The 23885-nt window shown below is 44.8% G+C and overlaps 1 protein-coding gene across 1 annotated transcript; it reads left to right on the top strand.

Annotated features, from left to right (window-relative positions):
- On the top strand, nucleotides 1-23287 carry usp12a (ubiquitin specific peptidase 12a). Its single transcript, XM_063206011.1, has 10 exons — nucleotides 1-83; nucleotides 1489-1569; nucleotides 1813-2026; nucleotides 5274-5353; nucleotides 12091-12282; nucleotides 14507-14583; nucleotides 14927-15010; nucleotides 18674-18871; nucleotides 19365-19443; nucleotides 22271-23287. Exons 1-10 carry the CDS (start codon nucleotides 36-38, stop codon nucleotides 22370-22372), a joined length of 1155 nt encoding a protein of 384 aa, XP_063062081.1. The 5' UTR covers nucleotides 1-35; the 3' UTR covers nucleotides 22373-23287.
- Nucleotides 23288-23885: the final 598 nt, after the last annotated feature.

Here is a 23885-nt window from a genome sequence, read left to right as displayed (position 1 = left end):
CGCGCGGTGATTGGGTGGAAGATGGCGCTGGGCGAATGGAAATCCTAATGACAGTTTCCAAATTTGCCTCTTTTTGTACCATGGTAAGTATATGGCACCTCTAAATGCCCTCAATAACATGTCTCGAATAGGAGTGCATGCCGTTATCAGCTGAATGGTAATGGTCAGATTGGTTGAAATTATTTTTCTCTACTGCTGTACAGTTTTCCTGGGTGACTGCTGCCGAGCTGTCTTCCCTTCGTGTGGCGTGAATGTTGCCGTAGGCCTGAATTATTGGCGACTGTTGCCTGTAGAAGGTGCAATGTGATAAAATGTAGCGCACCTTGCTGAGCGCTCCAAAGCTTTGCCAGTGTGTATGTGATTTGTTTGACCCAGTGACCGCCAGCCAGACTGGTTTCGTGTACCCTGCGCTTTCCTGGTTAGCAAAGAAGGCACTTACTAGCATCTTGATAGGAGGAATGCACAAGCTACGCACCTTTAATTGTTTGTAATTACACAGGTCATAAAGATTAATCTATTTTTTTGTGATCAATGCTAGCCGTGGGCGAAAATGTCTCACTGCTGGGAGGAAATATGTTGCACATTGATTTACGCAACTGCAATCGCTGCAGACTGGTGTTTACAGCTAGCCATTATGTTGCCCACCATAGTAGCTAACTTAATGAACATCGGAAATCTGTTTTAACTTCAGGTATCCATATTGTAAGAATGCACATGTTAGCAATAGGGGACTCCTAACGCCATCGATATTCCAGATCTTGCGCCCACTGTCCCTGGAACGCGTGTGCGGCAGTAGGTTATGGAAGTCAGTGTAGCGAGTGCTTTATGACTGTACAGGTTGGTGGAAGCTGCGGTGAGCATTTAATAGTTGGATGCGGGCCATTTGACGCCCGCCCAGCCACACTCTGTAATGATTGAAACGCTGATGTTGTCACTTTTGGTTTGTGCGAAGAAAAGCTATTTTTCTCTGACGCCATCGGTGTAGATACTGTACACACAAACATCTGATCCTAAAATCTGCCGAGCAGGCTGTCAGGAGGCTCCCATCTAAGCTCCCACGGCTGTCTAATCCCATCAACCTGGCCAAGACAAGAGAGGATATTTCTCTCTCACCGCTTGGCAATGGACACAGAAATCCCGCCAACACTTGCACTCTTCCTATTTGCGGTCATGTGTGAATAGGTGCATGTCCTTCTTTATTCCAGGTTGACTGAAAAGTCAGAAAAGGTGGCACCACCGTGCTTACACTTTCTTTTATTATCCTATTAAACAGAAGCGTTTCTGCGTTCTGCCTTCCTTCCCATCCTCCCTTCATTCCTGCCACCCTCTCTGTGTAATAATAATAAAAGAAAGTTTGTGCATAGTGTGACCTTTTCTTACTTTTCAGTTTTGCAATTTTCTGGTCTGCAGCACCCTGAGAAGAAGACGAAAAGATCTGTTTGGGTGAAACATGCTCCAACCTGTATGTTCTTTTTTTTTTAATTTCAGGGCGCCAATGCCTCCGCTTTGGAAAAGGAGATTGGCTCTGAACAGTTCCCTGTCAACGAGCACTACTTTGGTTTGGTCAACGTAAGTAGAGGCATCTGACAGTGAAAGCCCTTGTGCCTTCTTCATTTCCAATAGGATAACAGGTTATTGTGCCACATGAGTGTTAGTGCCTGGCCTGATGTGTGTGTGTGTGTGTGTGTGTGTGTGTGTGTGTGTGTGTGTGTGTGTGTGTGTGTGTGTGTGTGTGTGTGTGTGTGTGTGTGTGTGTGTGTGTGTGTGTGTTTGAATGTGTGTGTGTTTTTGTTTGCGTGTGTGTGTGTGCAGTTTGGGAACACCTGCTACTGCAACTCGGTGCTGCAGGCGCTGTATTTCTGCCGTCCGTTCCGGGAGAAGATCTTGGCGTACCGCAGCCAGCCGCGCCGCAAGGAGAACCTGCTGAGCTGCCTGGCCGACCTCTTCCACAGCATCGCCAACCAGAAGAGGAAGGTGGGCGTCATCCCGCCCAAGAAGTTCATCACGCGACTACGCAAAGAGAATGGTAAGACAACGCAGCGCAACGCAACGCAACGCAACGCAAGGCAAGGCTCGGTATGGCACAGGGGCTTGCTACGGAAAGAGAATGGTGAGGAGGGTGGAGAGAGAGGCAAAGGATTGAGGATTTTGAGCACTCGTGGGCAAGCGGTTTGGGAATCGGGTTTGCATTCCGAGAGTTGGGCAGCCGTGGCCTTGGGGTTTGGGAGCTGCCTTTTCAATCTGGGGGTTGTAGGTTTGATTCCCCCTCACGTGGCTATGGAAAGGCACGGCAAGGCACGGCACGGCAAGGCACGGCAAGGCAAGGCACGGCACGGTATGGCAAGGCACGGCACGGCACGGCACGGCACAGCAAGGCAAGGCACGGCACGGTATGGCACGGCACGGCACGGCACGGCAAGGCAAGGCACGGCACGGTATGGCAAGGCACGGCACGGCACGGCACGGCAAGGCAAGGCACGGCACGGTATGGCAAGGCACGGCACGGCACGGCACGGCACAGCAAGGCAAGGCACAGGAAGGCAAGGCACGTTATGGCTCAGGGGTGGTGGTGGCTCAGGTGGTAGAGGAGCCTGTTCAGCAACCAGAGGGTTGCAGGTTCGAGCCCCGCTCTGCCTGACCGCATCGATGTGTCCTTGAGCAAGATACTTGACCCCAAGTTGCTCCTGGTGGTAGGCTGGTACCCTGCGCGGCAGCCACTGCCACCGGTGTGTGAATGTGAGACATACAATTTGAATGCTCGAAGGAGTGGAAAGGATTGCAAGTCGGTTCGGTTGTAAGTTGTGACGGAGGTCATCTTGCACCTGTTCACCCCCCTCGGGGATCGAACGTGCGACCTCGTCAACTACAACGGTTCGGCAATGGGAGACACAGTATGATACCGCTGGGCCAAGAGACTAGTCTCTCGGCCCAACGGCACGAGACTGTATGAGCCTATCGGAGGGAGGTTTACCAACGTTCCACGCCAACTCTGTGCTAGTTAGCCTCTGTTACACTTTGGTAATAAAGCGTCTGCCAAATGCAATGTAATGTAATGTAATAATGTAATGTAAAAGGCACTACATAAATGCTGACAATTTACCATTTACCAACGGTAGGACTGGAGAGCAGTGTTGCCAGATTGGGCTGTTTCCCGCCCAATTGGGCTGCTTAGGATGGCCATGTGAGGGTAAAAATGGCATTTAGCAGAAAAACCCACCCAATTTTTGCCATAGAAATCAATAGAATTGGGCGGGATTTTGTGCTTCTAGGCGGGCTTTGAGCAGTTTTTGGGCTGGAAATCATTAGCCTCATCTGGCAACCCTGCTGGAGAGAAGTGCAGAGGATTGGGGATTTGGGCACTCATGGGCAAGCGGTTTGGGAGTCGGTTTATATTCTGAGAGTTATCGGTTTGAATCTGGACACCTTCAGCTGGGGGGGTGGAGGGAGTTATTAACCAGTGCACTGAGCATGGTACTTCAGGTGGGGGGGGGAGTTAATAACAAGTGCACTGAGCATGGTACTTCAGCTGGGGGGGGGTTATGCATGCATGTGCTGCATGACGGTTAGATTTCCTGTCAAATGTTGCGTTGACGAGGTGACATGTCACATGGTGTCAAACTATCGCGGGATGAATGCGACTGCAGTCAGATCTTGCAACCTCTGCAGTTGCTTATTCCCTTCAACGCTCGTCTGCAGCCCGCCTCCGAGGTCACGCGCCCATGAACTGGTTGGTCAACAACTCACACTATTCATCTGTGACTATTCATCATTAGGACGGTTTTGAATAAAATATATGATCCAAAACCCAAAATAAGACATGGCTTGTACAACAACAACTTCAGAAATTGATCTTGAAAATATAAACCATACATGTTTTTGGGGGGCTAGCCAAAGTGTGAGTTGTTCTGTTGTGTTGTCAAGGTGTTTGCCTCAACTGTAAAGTGTTGGGGTACATGTGGGTATGCTCAAGAGGAGGATCTCATCTTTTAAATGCAACTCGTTATGTTTTCATGTGCTTCAGAGTAGGGCTGCTCGATATTGGGAAATATCAAGATCACGATATTTTCATTCAATATTAATATCACGATATTTGCAAACGATATATATATTTTTTAAAGAAAGCCGTTGCATGAGGCACACATATCAATATATTACATTCTTGGTTGGATGGGTGTTCATTCTGTTTAGTCTCGGCTACTTACTTCATTTGTCTACCGATGGCAGTTGCACCATCAAGAATTTTTGGGCGTGCGCGCCCTTAGATCTCTGTTCGTACCAAACAATTCACTTCTTTCCTCCATTCAGGAGCGTCGTCATAGGGAAACACTCACAGAGTGCTCTGAGTGGCTGCAAGTCAGCTGTGCTGGCAGTGGCTCACGTGGAGGGGAAGGCTCTGTTGCTGTCTCTTTTGGCAGCAGAGGCAACTGACCAAAATATTGCTTATATCGATATTATGAAATTTGGTATCGATACACTGAAATATCGTTGTCGCAATAAAAATACGATATATTGCACAGCCCTACTTCAGAGACTGAGATATTAAGGTTTTTATAGGCTGAGGGCACCCTCAAGGTGTTTGTCTTAGTTATGAAGTGCTGGGGTAACCATGTTCTGTTGTCTGTCTTTGCCGTAGCTATTGACCCGTTTAGAAGCTACGTCATCACTGGCTACATGCACATTGTGGGCTCAGACACACACATACACAAACAGACGGTGCAGAACCTGAAGAGGGAAGACCTGCCATCCTGAAGCGTGCATGTTTGTTGAAATCCTAAGCGTACACCTATTACACAGTTCTGAGAGGGGATGGGCTGTTCCAGAAGCACAGGAGATGTTTGCGGTTACAAGAAATGAAACGTACCGACTGGACAGAGGACACCATCGGGAATGCCTGTGTCTGTGGCGCCCACCTCATATCTGAACTTATCGTGACCATCCATTTTCTTATTTCGGAAAAAAACACCTGGCTAGTTTCTTAACAAATGTGCGGTATGGTCCAGGTAGACACTCTTGAGTGCCTCAGCATTTGTCTACCTGGACCAAGTTTGCGAGTCCCTACACTGATGAGCACCAAGGGAAAAAAGTCTAGACCCAGAAGCACTGCAATTACCTGCTTGTGTTTGAAATGTGCGGTGTGGTCAATTCTGCTCCAACAATGCGCACGCATACAGTAAAGTGCTGGAGTAATCTTGTTCTGGTATGTGTCTTTGCCTTAACTGTTAAGTGCTGTGCTAACCTTGTTCTTTCTGGTGTGTGTTTGCTGCCCCCTGCAGAGCTGTTTGATAACTACATGCAGCAGGACGCCCACGAGTTCCTCAACTACCTGCTGAACACCATCGCAGATCTGCTGCAGGTCAGAACACCACACAGCTAACCCTAGAACATCACCAACCCTGACCCTAGAACATCACACAGCTAACCCTAGAACACCACACAACACAGCTAACCCTAGAACATCACCAACCCTGACCCTAGAACATCACACAGCTAACCCTAGAACACCACACAGCTAACCCTAGAACATCACCAACCCTGACCCTAGAACATCACACAGCTAACCCTAGAACACCACACAGCTAACCCTAGAACATCACCAACCCTGACCCTAGAACATCACACAGCTAACCCTAGAACATCACACAGCTAACCCTAGAACATCACACAACACAGCTAACCCTAGAACATCACACAACACGGCTAACCCTAGAACATCACACAGCTAACCCTAGAACATCACACAACACAGCTAACCCTAGAACATCACACAGCTAACCCTAGAACATCACACAACACAGCTAACCCTAGAACATCACACAACACAGCTAACCCTAGAACATCACACAGCTAACCCTAACGCTAGAACATCACAACACTAACACTAACTCTAGAACATCACACAACACTAACTCTAACCCTAGAACATCACACAACACAGCTAGCCCTAACCCTAGAACATCACACAACCCTAACCCTAGAACACCACACAACACTAACTCTAGAACACCACACAACACTAACTCTAGAACACCACACAACACTAACTCTAACCCTAGAACATCACACAACACTAACTCTAACCCTAGAACATCACACAACACTAACCCTAACCCTAGAACATCGCACAACTCTAACTCTAACCGTAGAACATTGCACAGCTCTAACTCTAACCCTAGAACATCACACACAGCTAACGCTAACGCCTTTAAAATGGTGTCCTGTCAGACCATCACAACTCTCACTCATGCCTTCAAAATGGTGTCCTGTCAGAACATAGTGTGATGAAGCGGTCTGCACACTGTGTATTAACTCCAAAAATACTTTATTTCATTTAAACATATGGCAACGTTTCGATCCAACAGAGGGATCTTCCTCAGGCAATGAGAACAATGGTCTTAGTTGACTTATATCACATGACCTACAGGTAGGCTACCTGGCAGAAAGGTGAGCGTACCCTAAGGTGACAAGTGGCATAGCATGCGCCTTGGCGCGCTGGCATACAAATTCAAGACCAGTGATCACAACCGGTGGTCAGAAGAAAACAAAAAAACTGAAAAACAAAACAGATTGTCTTTACAGTGTGTTTTTTTATCTTTTTAATCAGTCACAATAGTCTGCACAATCATAAATAAGGATTTTTTTGTGTGCAGAAGACACATTACGTGCATCAATATATCATAGCCTAATCATAGTAAGGGCTTCAAGTCAAATTCCATGTTGAGACCTTTGGGGGACAAAGTATTTAGCATGTAAATATAGTATGCTTCCCTTCTCAGTAGAATATTATCAATGTCTCCTCCGCGTCGGGGGGTGGAGACTTGCTCAATGCCAATGTATTTTAATGTTGACAGATTATGTCTAAAAGTGTTGAAATGCACAGCCACTGGATTTTTTTGGTCATTGAGGCGTATGCTGCTTCTGTGCTCCGCAATGCGTGTCTTGATGCAACGTGTGGTTTTGCCTATGTAAGCGAGGCCGCACGGGCACTTTATCATGTAAATAACGTTCTTACTGTTACATGATATAACTCCTTTTATTTTCAGCACTTTCCCGGTGTGTGGATGGGTATAAGTGTTGCACTTATAAGTGAAATTGCATTGCGCGCAATGGGCGCATCTGTAATTTCCGTCGGGGATAGGTGAGAAAAACGACGCAGGTTTTTCTGGTGGTTGGTCAGCTCTTACGACCAAATTTGAGATGTTTGGCGAGCGTTTATAGGCGAACCGTGGCGGATCTCTAAACGACGCATCTCGTAATGCAGGGTCAGAGCATAGAATAGGCCAGTGTTTACGCACAATATTCTCAAACTCATTGCTGAGTGGAGAGTATTGTGAGACACAGGTCAGTCTTTTGTCAGTTTTGGCCTGCCTTTTATTAGCCAGGCATTCTTCTTGGCCCATGTTTTTAAAGCGATCAGACGCAGCTTGAATCCAAGATTCGTCGTAGTCTCTCTCTCTGAAGCGCTGAGACATTTGTGCGCTCCGGAGTGCGTAATCCTGGTCGGAGCTACATACGCGGCGCACTCTGTTAAATTGACTCGTGGGTAGGCTGCGTTTTAAGCTAGTTGGATGGTAGCTCTTCCCATGTAACATTGTATTTTTGTCGGTGGGCTTAGTGTATAAATCGTTTTTTAAAAAGCCATCATCTTTTGAAATGAAAATATCAAGGAAGTTTATTGCGTTCTCATTAAAAGCTCCAGTGAACCGGAGGTGCTCACTTTTAACATTAAGAAAATCTTGGAAAGCAGACAGCTCAGAGGCTGTGCCCAACCACAAGACCAGTATGTCATCAATGAATCTTCGGTACAGTAGTATCTTGTGGAGAAAAGGGTTGACAACAGGGTTAAAAACAAACATTTTTTCAAACAGTCCAACATATAAGTTGGCATAATTAGGTGCCATAGTGCTGCCCATCGCCGTGCCTTTAACCTGTAAGGAAAAAACATTTTTAAACATGAAAAAGTTTTTAGTTAAGACGATTTCAGTAAGTGTCTTTATACAGTCAACACTGGGGGTCATGTTAGAATGTTTGTCCCTTAGAAAGAAATCGACCGCTTCAATTCCGCCATCGTGCGGTATGTTGGTATAAAGGGATTCCACGTCGAAGGTCGCAAGCATGGTGTCTTCAGTAGGTAACTGTATGTCTTTTAATGCCCTGATCATGTCCATAGAGTCTTTGACAAAAGAAGGGAGAGTCATTACATGGGGTCTTAAAAAAGAATCAATGAAAGTGGATATCTTCTCAGTGAGAGATCCAATTCCAGAGATAATAGGTCTCCCTGGGGGGTTTTCAATGTTTTTATGGATCTTGGGCAGTGTGTAGATGACCGGGGTGATAGGATGGTCAACTTTCATAAAGTCCAATTCATGTTTATTTATTTATCCTCTTTCAAATAGACACTGGAGAACATCGTGTATTTCTTTTTTGAAAGTCTCGGTAGGGTTGGATTTCAGTTTTTTGTAAAACAGTGTATTATCCAACTGGCGATTAATTTCCAATTCATAGTCCTTAACATTTAAAAGGACCACGCCTCCACCCTTATCAGCAGGTTTCACAACAATAGTATTGTCTCTTTTCAGTTCATCCAAGGCCTTTCGTTCTTCTTTAGTTAAATTGTCATGTACTTTGTAATTGCGTTTGTTCTGGAAAGCTTTGGACATGTCTGTCTGAACAAGGCGGCAATATGTCTCTATAGAGGCGTTCCTATTTGTAGGTGGAATGAAAGTAGATTTACCTCTGAACTTGGTGGGGGGGTTGTTTTGGACAGTAACAGTTCCTGCGTCAGAGGCGGTGGCGAACTCACTGCTCCGTCTGTGAGCAAGCAGGCTGTAGTCGGGGTGTTGCTGAAGAATTCCTTCTAGGCATGGTACGGTTTGCGTTGCAAACCGAGACCGTACGGTTTGCATGTCACGGAACGGGGTAGTGGGCAACCGCACGGTGCCCACGGTTTCAAAAAAAAAAAAAAAAATAGAGTGACCACCGGCGGACGACGCTATTAAAATCCTACTACTTTTACAAGCATAAAACACAAAGACTACGTAGGATATTGAGTGTGGAAAGACTGATTTCTATCAGCCAACTGAAAGACATAATGTAACAGCATGCGCCAGCTGACTAGGCTACAGTTGCCTACAAGCAAGTGCAGGTCGGTCAGCAGCACCCTCTCCCCCCTCTCTCTCCACGTTAGCGCAAGTGACTGTTCCCAACCTTTATGCTGACCATTTTAAATTAAATGAACATGAATTTACAAACAATGACAGATTAGCAGAACAAAGTAGACTATGACTTACGTTACAGTAGCCTAGTGTAGGCTATATCCACGTGGCATTGAATGGGGATTCCGGACGGCAAAATGCGAGATAATTGAACATATCCATCAGATTCACTGTGCTGTCCTTAACTGCAATCAACTGTAGGCCTAATTATATGTAGCTAGTTAAACTCTGATGGACGGAAGGGGACTTTGTGATGTTGCCTAGTTAACATTGATGTTTAACACTATAACAAAAATAAAATTTGACTGTTTTAAAAGGCTCAGCTTCACAGGAGTTTTGTGAAACATTCTTGTGCATACACTTCTAAAAAAACGATCTTTTAAAATTATTTGTTACCTTAACTTTCACATTTTAACATAACATAACCCTATCACTTGTTCACTTAAAATTGAATTTGACTTCTGATTTTACTTCAATAGAGCTCGAAAGTGACGTCACTTCCCCCGATTTCATGGGACCTCAACGGCGTTTTTAGCCGAAAATCGTAGCATGTAATCCAATGGCGGTATTAAAATGGCATTTCGATCCCCTTCGAGTTGTGCCACGAGCTCCATATATGTTGTTTCTGATATTTTTGCTTAATTTTTCGTATGAACCCCTAAACTTTTTAGAAAGCTGTGTTTCTTCACATTTTTCATGCCGACGGCCTCGGAACAAAACATTGATACTTCTGCTTGAATAATCTTTATCTATCCTCTTAAACAGCATATTTGGAGCCCAGCGCATATCATGACTGAGATCAGAAGATATTTACTCGCTACCATGTTGTTAGATGGTCAACTGAGGTCCCGTGAAACGCGGAACTAAGGGGCGGGACTTTCGAGCTCTATGCTTCTCACGGCCGGCAGTTTCATGATAGGAAGCAACTGATTCATAAGCGCAAAACTCGCAGAAAGCGGTATCAAAATAAAAGTCCAATTCGTTCTCAGCGTGTCATTTACCAAAATAGTCATACTACACTGACCTAATGGTCCTATTACCTACAGGAGTGTAGCTGTTTTATTTTTACACGTCAAATGTGTTATAGCATGTAATATTTGAATATTTGTCAACTTAAAAGTTAGGACTTAGTTCTCCCTTTTTGTGAAATAAATGGAAGCATGTTAAAATCATTGATATCTTTCCTCTTTCAGTTGGGTTAAATGAAGTCAAATTCAACATACCCATGATAAGCTTACATTTTCATTCAAATTTTTATATAATACATTTTATAAAAAAAAAAAAAAAAAACAGAACCGTACAAAACCGAAAACCGTGACCTTGAAACCGTGATATGGACCGAACCGTGACATTTGTGAACCGTACCACCCCTAATTCCTCACAATGTTCTGAAAAACGTTTGAAAGTCCACATAGGCATTGAACTCGTCGCAGTAGGTAGTTGGAACGAAAGAGAGGCCCTTATTTAGAGCCGAGATGCAGGCTGGAGACAGGGTAGTCTGACAGGACACCACTAAGTGTCACTTAGGTTAACCACATTTACCGGTTGCGACTCCTGGTCTCCCGACTGTGGCTCCTGGTCTCCCGACTGGTATCCATGTAGCCGCTTCATCACACTACCTACTACTTTTTGTCTGGCACCTGGACAACTACCTGTGGATGTGCCCACCCTACCTTCAAACACGTCCTGTCAGAACATCACAACAACTCTCACTCACCACTTTAAAATGGTGTCCTGTCAGAACATCACAACAACTCTCACTCACCACTTTAAAATGGTGTCCTGTCAGAACATCACAACAACTCTCACTCACCACTTTAAAATGGTGTCCTGTCAGAACATCACAACAACTCTCACTAACGACTTTAATATGGTGTCCTGCTCGCACTTTAACTCATCTAAGCTTGATGCTGCGTATAAGCTGCATTGACCTGGCAGCTGGATTGACATGGAGGTAGCATTCAGGCTCATGACATTTGGCTTTAAAAGATGTCCTGCTTGCACTGTCATGCCTGTTCTGTCTTTAGATGCATGGGGTGGTAACAAGTGTAACTACCAGGCCACCGTGAGGAGTTTTTGTTGGGTGTCAATGACCCAGGGAGTATTTCAAGAATCTAACCTAGCTTGGTTGTAAACCAGGTTAAGTTAACCTTACAGTAATAGTAAACAGGTTAAGTTAACCTTACAGTAATAGTAAATCAGGTTAAGTTAACCTTACAGTAATAGTAAACCAGGTTAAGTTAACCTTACAGTAATAGTAAACCAGGTTAAGTTAACCTTACAGTAATAGTAAACCAGGTTAAGTTAACCTTACAGTAATAGTAATCAGGTTAAGTTAACCTTACAGTAATAGTAAACCAGGTTAAGTTAACCTTACAGTAATAGTAAACCAGGTTAAGTTAACCTTACAGTAATAGTAATCAGGTTAAGTTAACCTTACAGTAATAGTAATCAGGTTAAGTTAACCTTACAGTAATAGTAAACCAGGTTAAGTTAACCTTACAGTAATAGTAAACCAGGTTAAGTTAACCTTACAGTAATAGTAAACCAGGTTAAGTTAACCTTACAGTAATAGTAAACCAGGTTAAGTTAACCTTACAGTAATAGTAAACCAGGTTAAGTTAACCTTACAGTAATAGTAAACAGGTTAAGTTAACCTTACAGTAATAGTAAATCATCAAAGAGAGGAGCCTGACTGCCGTAGTTTCTTAACTAAACCACATCTATCTTTTGGCAGGTTTAGCACTTCCTGTAGGATCACTTAACCAGGTTCATCACCTGACCTTTTTCTTGGAATAGCACATGCAAAGACGTCGACAATAAAGCTTACGTACTTTCACATGACCTTCACCGTGACGTTTTGTCTTCTGGCGTTCAGGAGGAGCGTAAGCAGGACAAGCAGGCTAACGGTCGCCTTGCCAACGGGACGCTGGACTCCCAGAACAACAACAGCAGCGGCAGCAGCAGCAATAGCTCCGCCTCCAGTAACCCTCCGCCCGCTCCCACCTGGGTACACGAGATCTTCCAGGGGACGCTCACCAACGAGACACGCTGCCTCACCTGCGAGACGGTCAGTGGTTCACATCGTAGTGTACGCATCACACTTTGCTGACTCTTTTATCCAGAGCGACTCACAGTTATTCATGGGACTCCAAAATGAGTTGAAAGGAAAACAGTTTTCTTCACCAAGGCACTCTAAAGAATACAGTTAAAGGGACACTGTGCAGGAAATGGTCAAAGAAGGTACTGCAACTATGCTGTTCATTGAAACTGGGCTGCCTTTTGCCAAATTTGGTCTTTACATGAAAGTTTACGAAGTAATAAACAAATATGTCTTAGTATGGTCCAAGTAGAGTAATTTTTGCAGCTAAAAATGGCTGTTTCTTTACATTCAAAATGGCGGACCATGGAGAAGATCCCCCTTTTCATGTATGAAAAGTGCAATTTTTCCAGTCATAATGAATACTTAGAATTTGATGGTGGTGGTAGGTATTCGTGAAAAAGGTAACATTAGTGAATGGGCAGCATGAATCCTGGAAATAAACAACTAAAAATCTCACACAGTGTACCTTTTAAAGATGTCTTTAAGTGCACGCTTTTATCCAAAGCGACTTACAAATATTATTGTTCAGGGTGTTGGTTACAGTCCCTGGAGCAGTGTGGGCTCAGGTGCCTTCCTCAAGGGCACTTCAGCCACGGATGGAGGTGGAGGGATACGTCAGATGGGATTCAAACCTACAACCCCTAGATTGAAAGACCAACTCCCAAACCACTAGGCCACAGCTTATCCAGAGCGACTTAAAGTTATTGATTGGACTCGTTTGCCTCACCTGAAATCGAACATGTGTATTGGACTTAACCAATGAACACGTGTATTGGACGTAACCAATGGTTCAAAGTCGTAGACATAAAATGCAATGTAAAAGGCGAAGATTAAACATGGACTGGCAAAGAGGAAGCCTGGATGATTTGAACCCATTTCAACCTGATGCTGCGCATACGCTGTATACACCTTGGGACCTGGAGCGACATTCAGGCTCACATCCTAATGCTAGATGAGGGTCCCAGATGTTAAATGCAACTTATTTCCTGGTTTGATGTGCGCGGGGGGGGGCTGAGATATTTAGGTTTTTATAGGCTGAGGGCAGCTTAGGCATTCAGCAGGAGTTTTTTGCAAATGCCTTCGGTAAAAAATGGGTTACAGTGTACAACGCACAAGGGGGTGTTTAAAAGTTGCGCATCTTGAATTAAACTAATCAAGACCTCATGCGGGCTGCTCCAGGTTTATGCTGCTGTACCTTTAAGAACGGTGGACTCGCCAGATGTGAGCACAAACGAGTGGATTTCGAATTGGAACAAATGGTCTTCTTTGATATCAATTAACAGCTAATGTACATTGAATAAGGGTCGGCCGTGACCTAATGGTTAGACCGGTGGTCTCAAGAGGGTGCAAGGTTCGAATCCCACCAATAACTCCTCAATTCCATGGCTGAAGTGCCCTTGAGCAAGGCACCTAGAATGTTGCTCCAATTCCCTGTAAATAACTGTAGGTCGCTTTGGATAAATGTGTCATCCAAGTGTAATGTAATGTTATGTAATTTAGTTACTGGTTATTGGTTACAGTCTCTGGAGCGATCTGGGATTAGGTGCCTTCACACCTCAAGGGTACTTCAGTGTGGGATTTGAACCTGCAACCATTTCTATCATTACTATTACGCCACCTGTCTCGGTAGCAGCTGCTGTGACCTTGGAAGTCACCTTGGACTTGACCTGTTGCATTTGGAACAGATTGGGGACCGTTACACGCAGTCTTGCGACACTCACTTGCTGATTTATTTAATCTTGATTTACCTACTTGAGATTAAAGTATGCTGGCAATGCATATGATCAGGGGTTCAGGGTTTTTTTTTTATATGGGGTCAGACTCCGGTTTACAGCTTGGGAACAAAGACCAGTCTCTGAAATGGAGAGCACTGGGAGGTTTATCCCCACTTGCCGACAAGATGCCTTTTCCTTCATTTACTATATTGGGTCTGATTGTGCAAATTAATATGATGAAATGAATAAATGTAAAGTGCTGCAATTGAAATTCATAAAAGACGAGGTTAGTTTGTTTTCCCTCCAGTGTTCCTACAGTTACATTCTTCTTCTTAACACTGTACTCTACATGCCATCTCTGATGGTACACAGTTGGCCAACAGAAAGCAATATATTGTCATTGGTAGTGTTTGCTAGACAGTAGTGAAAGGTAGCTGGCTTGCTCCGGATCTAACGTGCACCTCTGAACTCCACAGATAAGCAGCAAAGACGAAGACTTCCTGGACTTATCCGTCGACGTGGAGCAGAACACCTCTATAACTCACTGTTTAAGGTCAGTGGAAATCACAAGCCACTCTTTAAAAAAAACCCTGTTTAGACACGTGGGAACGTGGAAATCACATGCCAGTCTAAACATAAAGAGACTCATATGAAACACAAATAAGCAGAGAACAATAATGTGTGATTAATTTGCGATTCATTTCTTTGTTATGGATTCCTGTATTAACCTTTTCCAGCGTTATGCAAGTGAAATGTCATCGGGACCCTGTGGTGATGCCCCCTCTCTCTCTCTCTCTCTCTCTCTCTCTCTCTCTCTCTCTCTCTCTCTCTCTCTCTCTCTCTCTCTCTCTCTCTCTCTCTCTCTCTCTCTCGGCTTTGTGTTTTGTGCCTTAAAGGGGCTTTAGCAACACGGAGACGCTGTGCAGCGAATACAAATACTACTGCGAGGAATGCAGAAGCAAGCAGGAGGCGCACAAAAGGTCAGTCAGCCAGGAACTGCTAATGTTTGTGTTTACATCATGTTATCTATGGGACTGCTAATGTTTGTGTTTACATCATGTTATCTATGGGACTGCTAATGTTTGTGTTTACATCATGTTGTCTATGGGACTGCTAATGTTTGTGTTTACATCATGTTATCTATGGGACTGCTAATGTTTGTGTTTACATCATGTTATCTATGGGACTGCTAATGTTTGTGTTTACATCATGTTATCTATGGGACTGCTAATGTTTGTGTTTACATCATGTTATCTATGGGACTGCTAATGTTTGTGTTAACATCATGTTATCTATGGGACTGCTAATGTTTGTGTTAACATCATGTTATCTATGGGACTGCTAATGTTTGTGTTTACATCATGTTATCTATGGGACTGCTAATGTTTGTGTTTACATCATGTTATCTATGGGACTGCTAATGTTTGTGTTTACATCATGTTATCTATGGGACTGCTAATGTTTGTGTTTACATCATGTTATCTATGGGACTGCTAATGTTTGTGTTTACATCATGTTATCTATGGGACTGCTAATGTTTGTGTTTACATCATGTTATCTATGGGACTGCTAATGTTTGTGTTTACATCATGTTATCTATGGGACTGCTAATGTTTGTGTTTACATCATGTTATCTATGGGACTGCTAATGTTTGTGTTTACATCATGTTATCTATGGGACTGCTAATGTTTGTGTTTACATCATCTTATCTATGGGACTGCTAATGTTTGTGTTTACATCATGTTGTCTATGGGACTGCTAATGTTTGTGTTTACATCATGTTATCTATGGGGCTGCTAATGCTACTGCTAATGTTTGTGTTTACATCATGTTATCTATGGGACTGCTAATGTTTGTGTTTACATCATGTTATCTATGGGACTGCTAATGTTTGTGTTTATATCACGTTATCTATGGCTGTAACCATACACTCATCACATGATTTGCTTCGTATCACGATTTTTGACCTACAGTTCGATACACCCCACGATTTTTTAAATGCATCTTTTTGATGACCGTTTATAGGTAGAATAGATTACAAGAGGCTTAAAGTTTAAAAGTTTAAAAATGATGACATTGATTTGAAGCTTGGAAGAATTATCACATCATATCATGTGGTTGTTTTTCTGTGTATGGTGATTTCTCGGTGAGAAACAATGTTGTTACAGTGCTGGTCCCTAGTGGTAGCCCTCGTGTGCACGCCGGCGTGAATGCTAGCGTGTTTGCGTTTGCGTTTGCGTTTGTGTTTGCGTTTGTGTTTGCGTTTGTGTTAGCGTGGTGGTGTAATTATATGCGGATAAAAAGGACTGTGAGACTGATGTTTGTCAAAGGGCGCTCTCTCTGTGTGTGTGTGTGTGTCTGTGTGTGTGTGTGGGGTGTGTGTGTGTGTGTGTCTGTGTCTGTGTCTGTGTCTGTGTGTGTCTATTTGCATGCTCCTGGTTCGTGTACATGTCAGTGTGTCTGTGAAAGGGTAAGGACTTTGACAAAGCGTGTACACTATGTGAGGTACGAGGCAGCACTTTGATGTCCTGTTTAGACAACACAACAACAGAGGGAGGTGTATGCCTGCTGATGACCTTGTGGAAGATATATACCTGCAGATGACCTTGTGGAAGGTGTATGCCTGCTGATGACCTTGTGGACGATGTATACCTGCTGATGACCTTGTGGACGATGTATACCTGCTGATGACCTTGAGGAAAGTGTATACCTGCTGATGACCTTGTGGACGATGTATGGCTGCAGATGAGCTTGTGGAAGATGTATACCTGCAGATGACGTTGTGGAGTAAATGTTTGGCTGTCATTGTAAATACAAAGCCTTCTATCCCTATGCCACGCGTGACATTACAAATGGTGATGGATTGCATCTGCACCAAAGAAATAACAGTTTAAAAGTCTACATGTTGATTCAAAACAGCACTAGATACGTATGACTAGAGGTTGCAACGGTGCTGAATTAAAAAAAATGCTCTCTAGCAAAAGACGACATTTCTTACTTGATATCATGACGTCTTCTTGTTTTGTTGATATACTATGAAACCTGACTGATAAGATTTTGTTGTCATTTAAGTGAAGATGGTCTGAATTAATTGGTCTCGCTATACCTTTTACAAACTTGAATCTCTCCCTCTTACTTGCTCTGTGCAGCAGTTTATCCCCAATTGCTGGTTTATGTTCTGTCTGCATGCCCCAAATAGTTTGGTCCCTGTTCTTCTTTGAGCTCTATGCACACTGCAGGCCAGGGTATGCTTGAATGTGTGCGTGACTCGATTAGAAAATGGCATGGCTCCCGACTCAGCATTTTGGACAGTGTGAAGAAGGTGTCTTGCATGTCAGGGCGCTGTTTTAGGACATTTGGCATATCCACCCATGCTTGGGACCATAGCGTGATAATTGATAAAGTACTCTTTGTCATTGTGGCTGCCCATGATCCTGACGCTGCACCTGAAGTCCTAAGTCTAAGTGTGTGTGTGTGTGTGTGTGTGTGTGTGTGTGTGTGTGTGTGTGTGTGTGTGTGTCTATAGTATGCGTGTTAAGAAGCTGCCCATGATCCTGGCGCTGCACCTGAAGTCTAAGTGTGTGTGTGTGTGTGTGTGTGTGTGTGTGTGTGTGTGTGTGTGTTTAGGATGCGTGTTAAGAAGCTGCCCATGATCCTGGCGCTGCACCTGAAGTCTAAGTGTGTGTGTGTGTGTGTGTGTGTGTGTGTGTGTGTGTGTGTGTGTGTGTGTGTGTGTGTGTGTGTGTGTTTAGGATGCGTGTTAAGAAGCTGCCCATGATCCTGGCGCTGCACCTGAAGTCTAAGTGTGTGTGTGTGTGTGTGTGTGTGTGTGTGTGTGTGTGTGTGTGTGTGTGTGTGTTTAGGATGCGTGTTAAGAAGCTGCCCATGATCCTGGCGCTGCACCTGAAGTCTAAGTGTGTGTGTGTGTGTGTGTGTGTGTGTGTGTGTGTGTGTGTGTGTGTGTGTGTGTGTGTGTGTGTCTATAGGATGCGTGTTAAGAAGCTGCCCATGATCCTGGCGCTGCACCTGAAGTCTAAGTGTGTGTGTGTGTGTGTGTGTGTGTGTGTGTGTGTGTGTGTGTGTGTGTGTGTGTGTGTGTGTGTGTCTATAGGATGCGTGTTAAGAAGTTGCCCATGATCCTGGCGCTGCATCTGAAGTCTAAGTGTGTGTGTGTGTGTGTGTGTGTGTGTGTGTGTGTGTGTGTGTGTGTGTGTGTGTGTCTATAGGATGCGTGTTAAGAAGCTGCCCATGATCCTGGCGCTGCACCTGAAGTCTAAGTGTGTGTGTGTGTGTGTGTGTGTGTGTGTGTGTGTGTGTGTGTGTCTATAGGATGCGTGTTAAGAAGCTGCCCATGATCCTGGCGCTGCACCTGAAGTCTAAGTGTGTGTGTGTGTGTGTGTGTCTCCATAGGATGCGTGTTAAGAAGCTGCCCATGATCCTGGCGCTGCACCTGAAGTCTAAGTGTGTGTGTGTGTGTGTGTGTGTGTGTGTGTGTGTGTGTGTGTGTGTGTGTGTGTGTGTGTGTGTGGGATGCGTGTTAAGAAGTTGCCCATGATCCTGGCGCTGCACCTGAAGTCTAAGTGTGTGTGTGTGTGTGTGTGTGTGTGTGTGTGTGTGTGTGTGTGTGTGTGTGTGTCTATAGGATGCGTGTTAAGAAGCTGCCCATGATCCTGGCGCTGCACCTGAAGAGGTTCAAGTACATGGAGCAGCTGCAGCGCTACACCAAGCTGTCGTACCGCGTCGTCTTCCCGCTCGAGCTGCGGCTCTTCAACACGTCCGGAGACGCCACCAACCCCGAGCGCCTCTACGACCTCGTCGCCGTCGTGGTGCATTGTGGGAGGTCAGTTGGCATGGCGACGGTCAAACGCAGGAAGCGGACGCTGATGACTGGACTTCAACTTATTATTACTTTATATTTAACAGCCTTTGAATGTCATGAAAGCCAATGTATTATTATTATTATTATGATTATTATTATTATTACATGGTAAAGCGCTTTGAGTGCTCAAAGGAAATGCATTTTATTCAAGTCCAGCGTTGGGTTGAGTTTGTTTAGTGTTTTTGTTTTGTGAAAAGTTTTGTTTGCTCACAGCATATTTCTCACAAATTACATAGATGCATTGCATATTGACCTTTTTTGACCAAAAGGTGTTATGATTTTTGTATTTTGCTTGGCATGAATGAATGCAGCAACAGTAACGCATGCAGGACCATTGGACTTATTTGATCATCACCACTCACCAGTCCTGCTTGCCCTCCTCTGCTCTCTTCTCTTCTCCTCTCTTCTCTTCTCTTCTCCTCTGCCCTCCTCTCTCTCTTCTCTGTGTCCGCAGTGGGCCTAATCGAGGCCACTACATCGCTATCGTGAAGAGCCACGACTTCTGGCTGCTGTTTGATGATGACATCGTAGAGGTAAGACTGGCCCACGGTGTCTTGTGTTCCACATCAGACACTTTCCAGACGCAATCAATCAAAAATGAAGACCTAAGACATCTATTAGGATGATATTGCTCAGCATAGTCTTGAAGTATCTGACATCACTGAAGACCTAAGACATCTATTAGGATGATATTGCTCAGCATAGTCTTGAAGTATCTGACATCACTGAAGACCTAAGACATCTATTAGGATGATATTGCTCAGCATAGTCTTGAAGTATCTGACATCACTGAAGACCTAAGACATCTATTAGGATGATATTGCTCAGCATAGTCTTGAAGTATCTGACATAACTGCTGAAGCTGTTTGGCTAATAAGCGCTAGCTAAAGCTGCTGCCACTTGCCTCCTGTAATGAAGGGGAGACTAATAAAAAAAAGTAGAGAGTTTAGAAGAGAAAGTGCGCTCAACTCCGAAAAGTTTCTTACAAGGTCTTTGGGTGCGAGCAAACGGCAAAGTTCATGTATGGTAAAAAAGCCGCACTCCCGGATCAGTTTCTTGCAGTTTTAATACTGGGTTAGCATGGCAGACAGACAGACGTTTCGGCCTAAGCCTTCTAAAGGTAAAGACGCTGAAAAAGGCTTAGGCCGCCCGAAACGTCTGTCTGTCTGTCATGCTAACCCAGTATTAAAACTGCAAGAAACTGATCCGGGAGTGCGGCTTTTTTACTATACATAGACTACACACACACTTCTTCTGGCTTTCAGACACTTTGCTGCCTAGAAAAACAGTTGTTTCTGACCAAGTACCGCTAATGATGTTGATTTATTTAAGGATATTGTGCAGAAAAGTAAGTCAATTCAGCAAATCCGACGATAAAGATGTCTATCAAAGATGACGCTAAAGATGTCTGTCAAAGATGATGATCAGTTTTTGGAAGTGTGCACTAGTGGGAGCCATCCCAGACATAATGCTGTCTGCAATGTGATGGCATCTCAGCTTCATTTGACTTGACACAACTTGTCTGGTCGAGCAGGAATTACAAAAGCTTGGTTGGTTTCATTGTCAATCTATGATGTGGCAAAGTCTGTGGATGAAGTCGTCTGGTGTTAGGGAGTGTGGATTAAGGCGTCTTAGGGAATCTCTTGTACCTGTAATTTGTGAGGGCAGATAGAAGGCTTCCATACAAATGTAGTGAATGAAAGTGGGAGTTGTAGCCCTTTGGCCTCAGAGCAGGGACGGATTACAGCACGGTCCTACAGGGCCCAGCCCCAGGGGCCCAAGAAACAAGGGCCCCCCCCTGAAGCCTCTATATGTCCATTCTCATATTGCATTAAAATCACTCTTTTAATGACTGAATTTTCCCTTTAAAAAAAAAACAAACAAAAAACAAAACCAGCAACAACCATGGAGGGGGGGGGGGGCTTTCTTGTTGACTCACTGGGAACATTATTTGCTTTTGTAAACATAGGACATCTTAGGAGTGGAGCACACTTGTTGCTAAACATAGGACATCTTAGGAGTGGAGCACACTTGTTGTTTATGACTGTCTGAGGCGTTCATGCAGAGGATCACAGCAGCCTTAAGGGCTCTGCATACTTCACGTGCGCACTTTGGCGCGTGTGGCGCGAGAACCATTAATGACGTCATCACTTGCGACAGACTATTCATACTTCAAAAGCGCTTTCGCTCGCATTGTCGGAAGTGCCCTCTGCTGTTCATGAGAGAAACGGCAGTATTTTTCGCAACTCGCAGCGTGAGTTCTACGGATGTATAAAATAGAAAGCCAAACACGGCTGCTGTAGGGCTACTGAACGTCTGACTTGTGACTTACCACATTGAAACATAGCCTATATTTTTTGTTGTAGCCTACATTGCCAGATCATTCCAAGACCATGTGAGAGCATTGTTCTGGCGGCAGAATTTATAAATAGATCGCCGAACACAACGTGCTTCTGAACAAAGTAAACAATTGTTTCACTGAACAACATTTAAGAGAGAAGATAAAATCTCTAAAAAACTCTCTAGGACATTTTATTATCCTCAAAATGATACAGGATCCATTCTGTAGTAGCCTACAGTAGTTGTAGCCTCTCTTCGCAACTCCTGCTTTGTCTGCCTACCTGCGTGGTCGCTGGTGGCGCACGACAAGTTACAAAAAATGTGGGGTGCACGACGTCGCGACACGGCAGCTCGCGCCACGGCGTGTGACGTCATTTTGGGTCACATGACGGCGCGAGTGAGGTCGCGAGTGAAGTATGAAGGAGGGTAGCGCCAGTCACGACAAGTATGAATCCCCCTTTAGCCTGGCAACGCCATCCTATGTACTCCACCCAAAGATTTTGGCTCCGCACATCGTCTGGCAAAAGCCTCGAGCTCGGTTCTCTCAGTGTTTCGCCAATCAGCAAACAGTTCAGAGTGATGATGCGGAACTCATCCGCGAGCTCCGTTACTGATTGGTTAAAGTAACTATATTCACACTTTGGTTATGTTATTTGTTTGCTTTTGCGACGCTATATCGTAACAGGCATACTAATAAAGCACAATATGGGTTTTAATTTGAGTTTGGAACTCCAATTAATTTAAATGACAGAGTAAGATCAGACCATCTTACCACCCTCCACGGAGACTGATTCCTCTTGGCTTTTGCCAGACTGATTGACGGAGTCAGCAGTCTGCTTTTGGCCCAGGCTACAGCAGCCTAGCAGCATGCCCTCGGAACACAGCAGCCTGGCTTTGGATTCAGGTGTCTGAAATAACGCCATTGTGTCTGTGTGTGTGTGTGTGTGTTTGTGTGTGTGTGTGTGTGTGTGTGTGTGTGTGTGTGTGTGTGTGTGTGTGTGTGTGTTTTTGTCTTTGCAGAAAATCGATGCCCAGGCTATTGAGGAGTTCTACGGCCTCACGTCAGAAATCTCCAAGAACTCTGAGTCGGGCTACATCCTCTTCTACCAGTCTAGAGACTGAGGCAGCACGTCTGTGGCTGTTATTTAAGGAAGGGAAGGGAGGGGAGGGGAGCGGTGGGGAGAGGACGAGGAGGAGGAGGGGCACGAGGGTTTTGCGTCTCGCCCCGACGGCCCCATCAAGGAAGACCTGCAGCAGTCCCAAGTTGAAAACACACATCGTACCGTAGGTCCTGTCGGGCTGAAACACACATCGTACCGTAGGTCCTGTCGGGCTGAAACACACATCGTACCGTAGGTCCTGTCGGGCTGAAACACACATCGTACCGTAGGTCCTGTCGGGCTGAAACACACATCGTACCGTAGGTCCTGTCGGGCTGAAACACACATCGTACCGTAGGTCCCGTCGGGCTGAAACACACATTGTACCGTAGGTCCCGTCTGGCCGCATCCATGCACCCTGCAGTGCCCTTCCCCTTTAGACAGACAGGCAGACAGACAGACAGACATCGCAGCTCTGCCAATCAGCAAGTCCTGCTGGCCACTTTGTCCTGGTGTGTGGCCTTCAGATCGGATGCACTGATGCCTCACCACCTAAAGGAGGCTTTGAAAAGCGGATGTTTTTTACGTTCTCAGTGACAGTGGAGGGTTTTTTTCTCGCAAGGTCATATGTACAGGGTTTTGTTGTGTGAATGTCAAACATCAGGGGGTGCGGATGTAAATTGAGGACGTTTCATCCCTTGAAGCTTTTTTTGTTTTTTTTTGTTTGTGTCTTGTCTGTCTGTCTGTTTGTTTGTTTGTTTGTTTGTTTGTTTTGTCGGTTTCCCCAGGGGCAAACTGGAGTCCCCAGTATGTGTCATGATCTTTTTCAGATGACGATGACAATGTCAGGTGTCTGCACTTGTTTTGTTTCTCTCACGCTGCAAACCCGCGAACGCCCGACGCCTGAGGCCTTCCGTAGACCGCTGGGCTGTGCATGTGGGGGGGAGGGGGGCTGAGTGGGTGGGGTGGGGTAGGATAGGGTGGGGTTTAGGGCTCTGAATTCGATTCCGATCCAGAAGGTCAGGATCCAATTCGAACCGCGATCTGATTCGATATCGATCCTCTGTATTGCTGGGTTGTCATTTTAACCCATTTATGCCTAGAATTCTAAGAACGGCTATAAAAATCTAAATACAGTATGTCAGCCTCTGAAGCCCATATAAACATGAAATACCTTGGCATGAGAGAGAGAAGTGGGAAACTTGGTATGAGAGAGAGAAAAGTGGGAAGAGACTGGCCCTATTGACATGACCAGGCCGTGTGTATTTGTGCATGTAGCCTATATGAATGTGGAAGAGAGCTAAAGGATGTGCGTGAGAAAATAGCGCCTATGCTATAATCATTCATCTGCAAAAGATTGATCCACAAAGTTTTGAATCGATATCACACTTTTTGAACGTGAATCAATATTGGATCGCGGATGGAGATTTTGAAGCCAGCCCTAGCGGGGTGGGCGGGGTTATGGGCGGGGCTTGGGGCATCTCCTCAGGTGATGAGGGGAAATACTTAATATGGGGATGGGGGCCCTAAACCTG

The sequence above is a fragment of the Engraulis encrasicolus genome, chromosome 9 (assembly GCF_034702125.1).
Source record: "Engraulis encrasicolus isolate BLACKSEA-1 chromosome 9, IST_EnEncr_1.0, whole genome shotgun sequence".
In the NCBI taxonomy this organism is placed as follows: Eukaryota; Metazoa; Chordata; class Actinopteri; order Clupeiformes; family Engraulidae; genus Engraulis; species Engraulis encrasicolus.
Note: the sequence above shows the minus strand (reverse complement) of the source record. Positions and strands in the feature narration are given on the sequence as shown.

What these genes read in the sequence shown, in the direction of transcription:
- usp12a (XM_063206011.1), top strand. Translation starts at nt 36, where the DNA reads ATGGAAATCCTAATGACAGTTTCCAAATTTGCCTCTTTTTGTACCATG. An exon ending in GCTGCCTCACCTGCGAGACG is followed by an intron (nt 12,283 to 14,506) that starts GTCAGTGGTTCA and finishes TGAACTCCACAG; the next exon opens with ATAAGCAGCAAAGACGAAGA. An exon ending in GTCGTGGTGCATTGTGGGAG is followed by an intron (nt 18,872 to 19,364) that starts GTCAGTTGGCAT and finishes CTGTGTCCGCAG; the next exon opens with TGGGCCTAATCGAGGCCACT.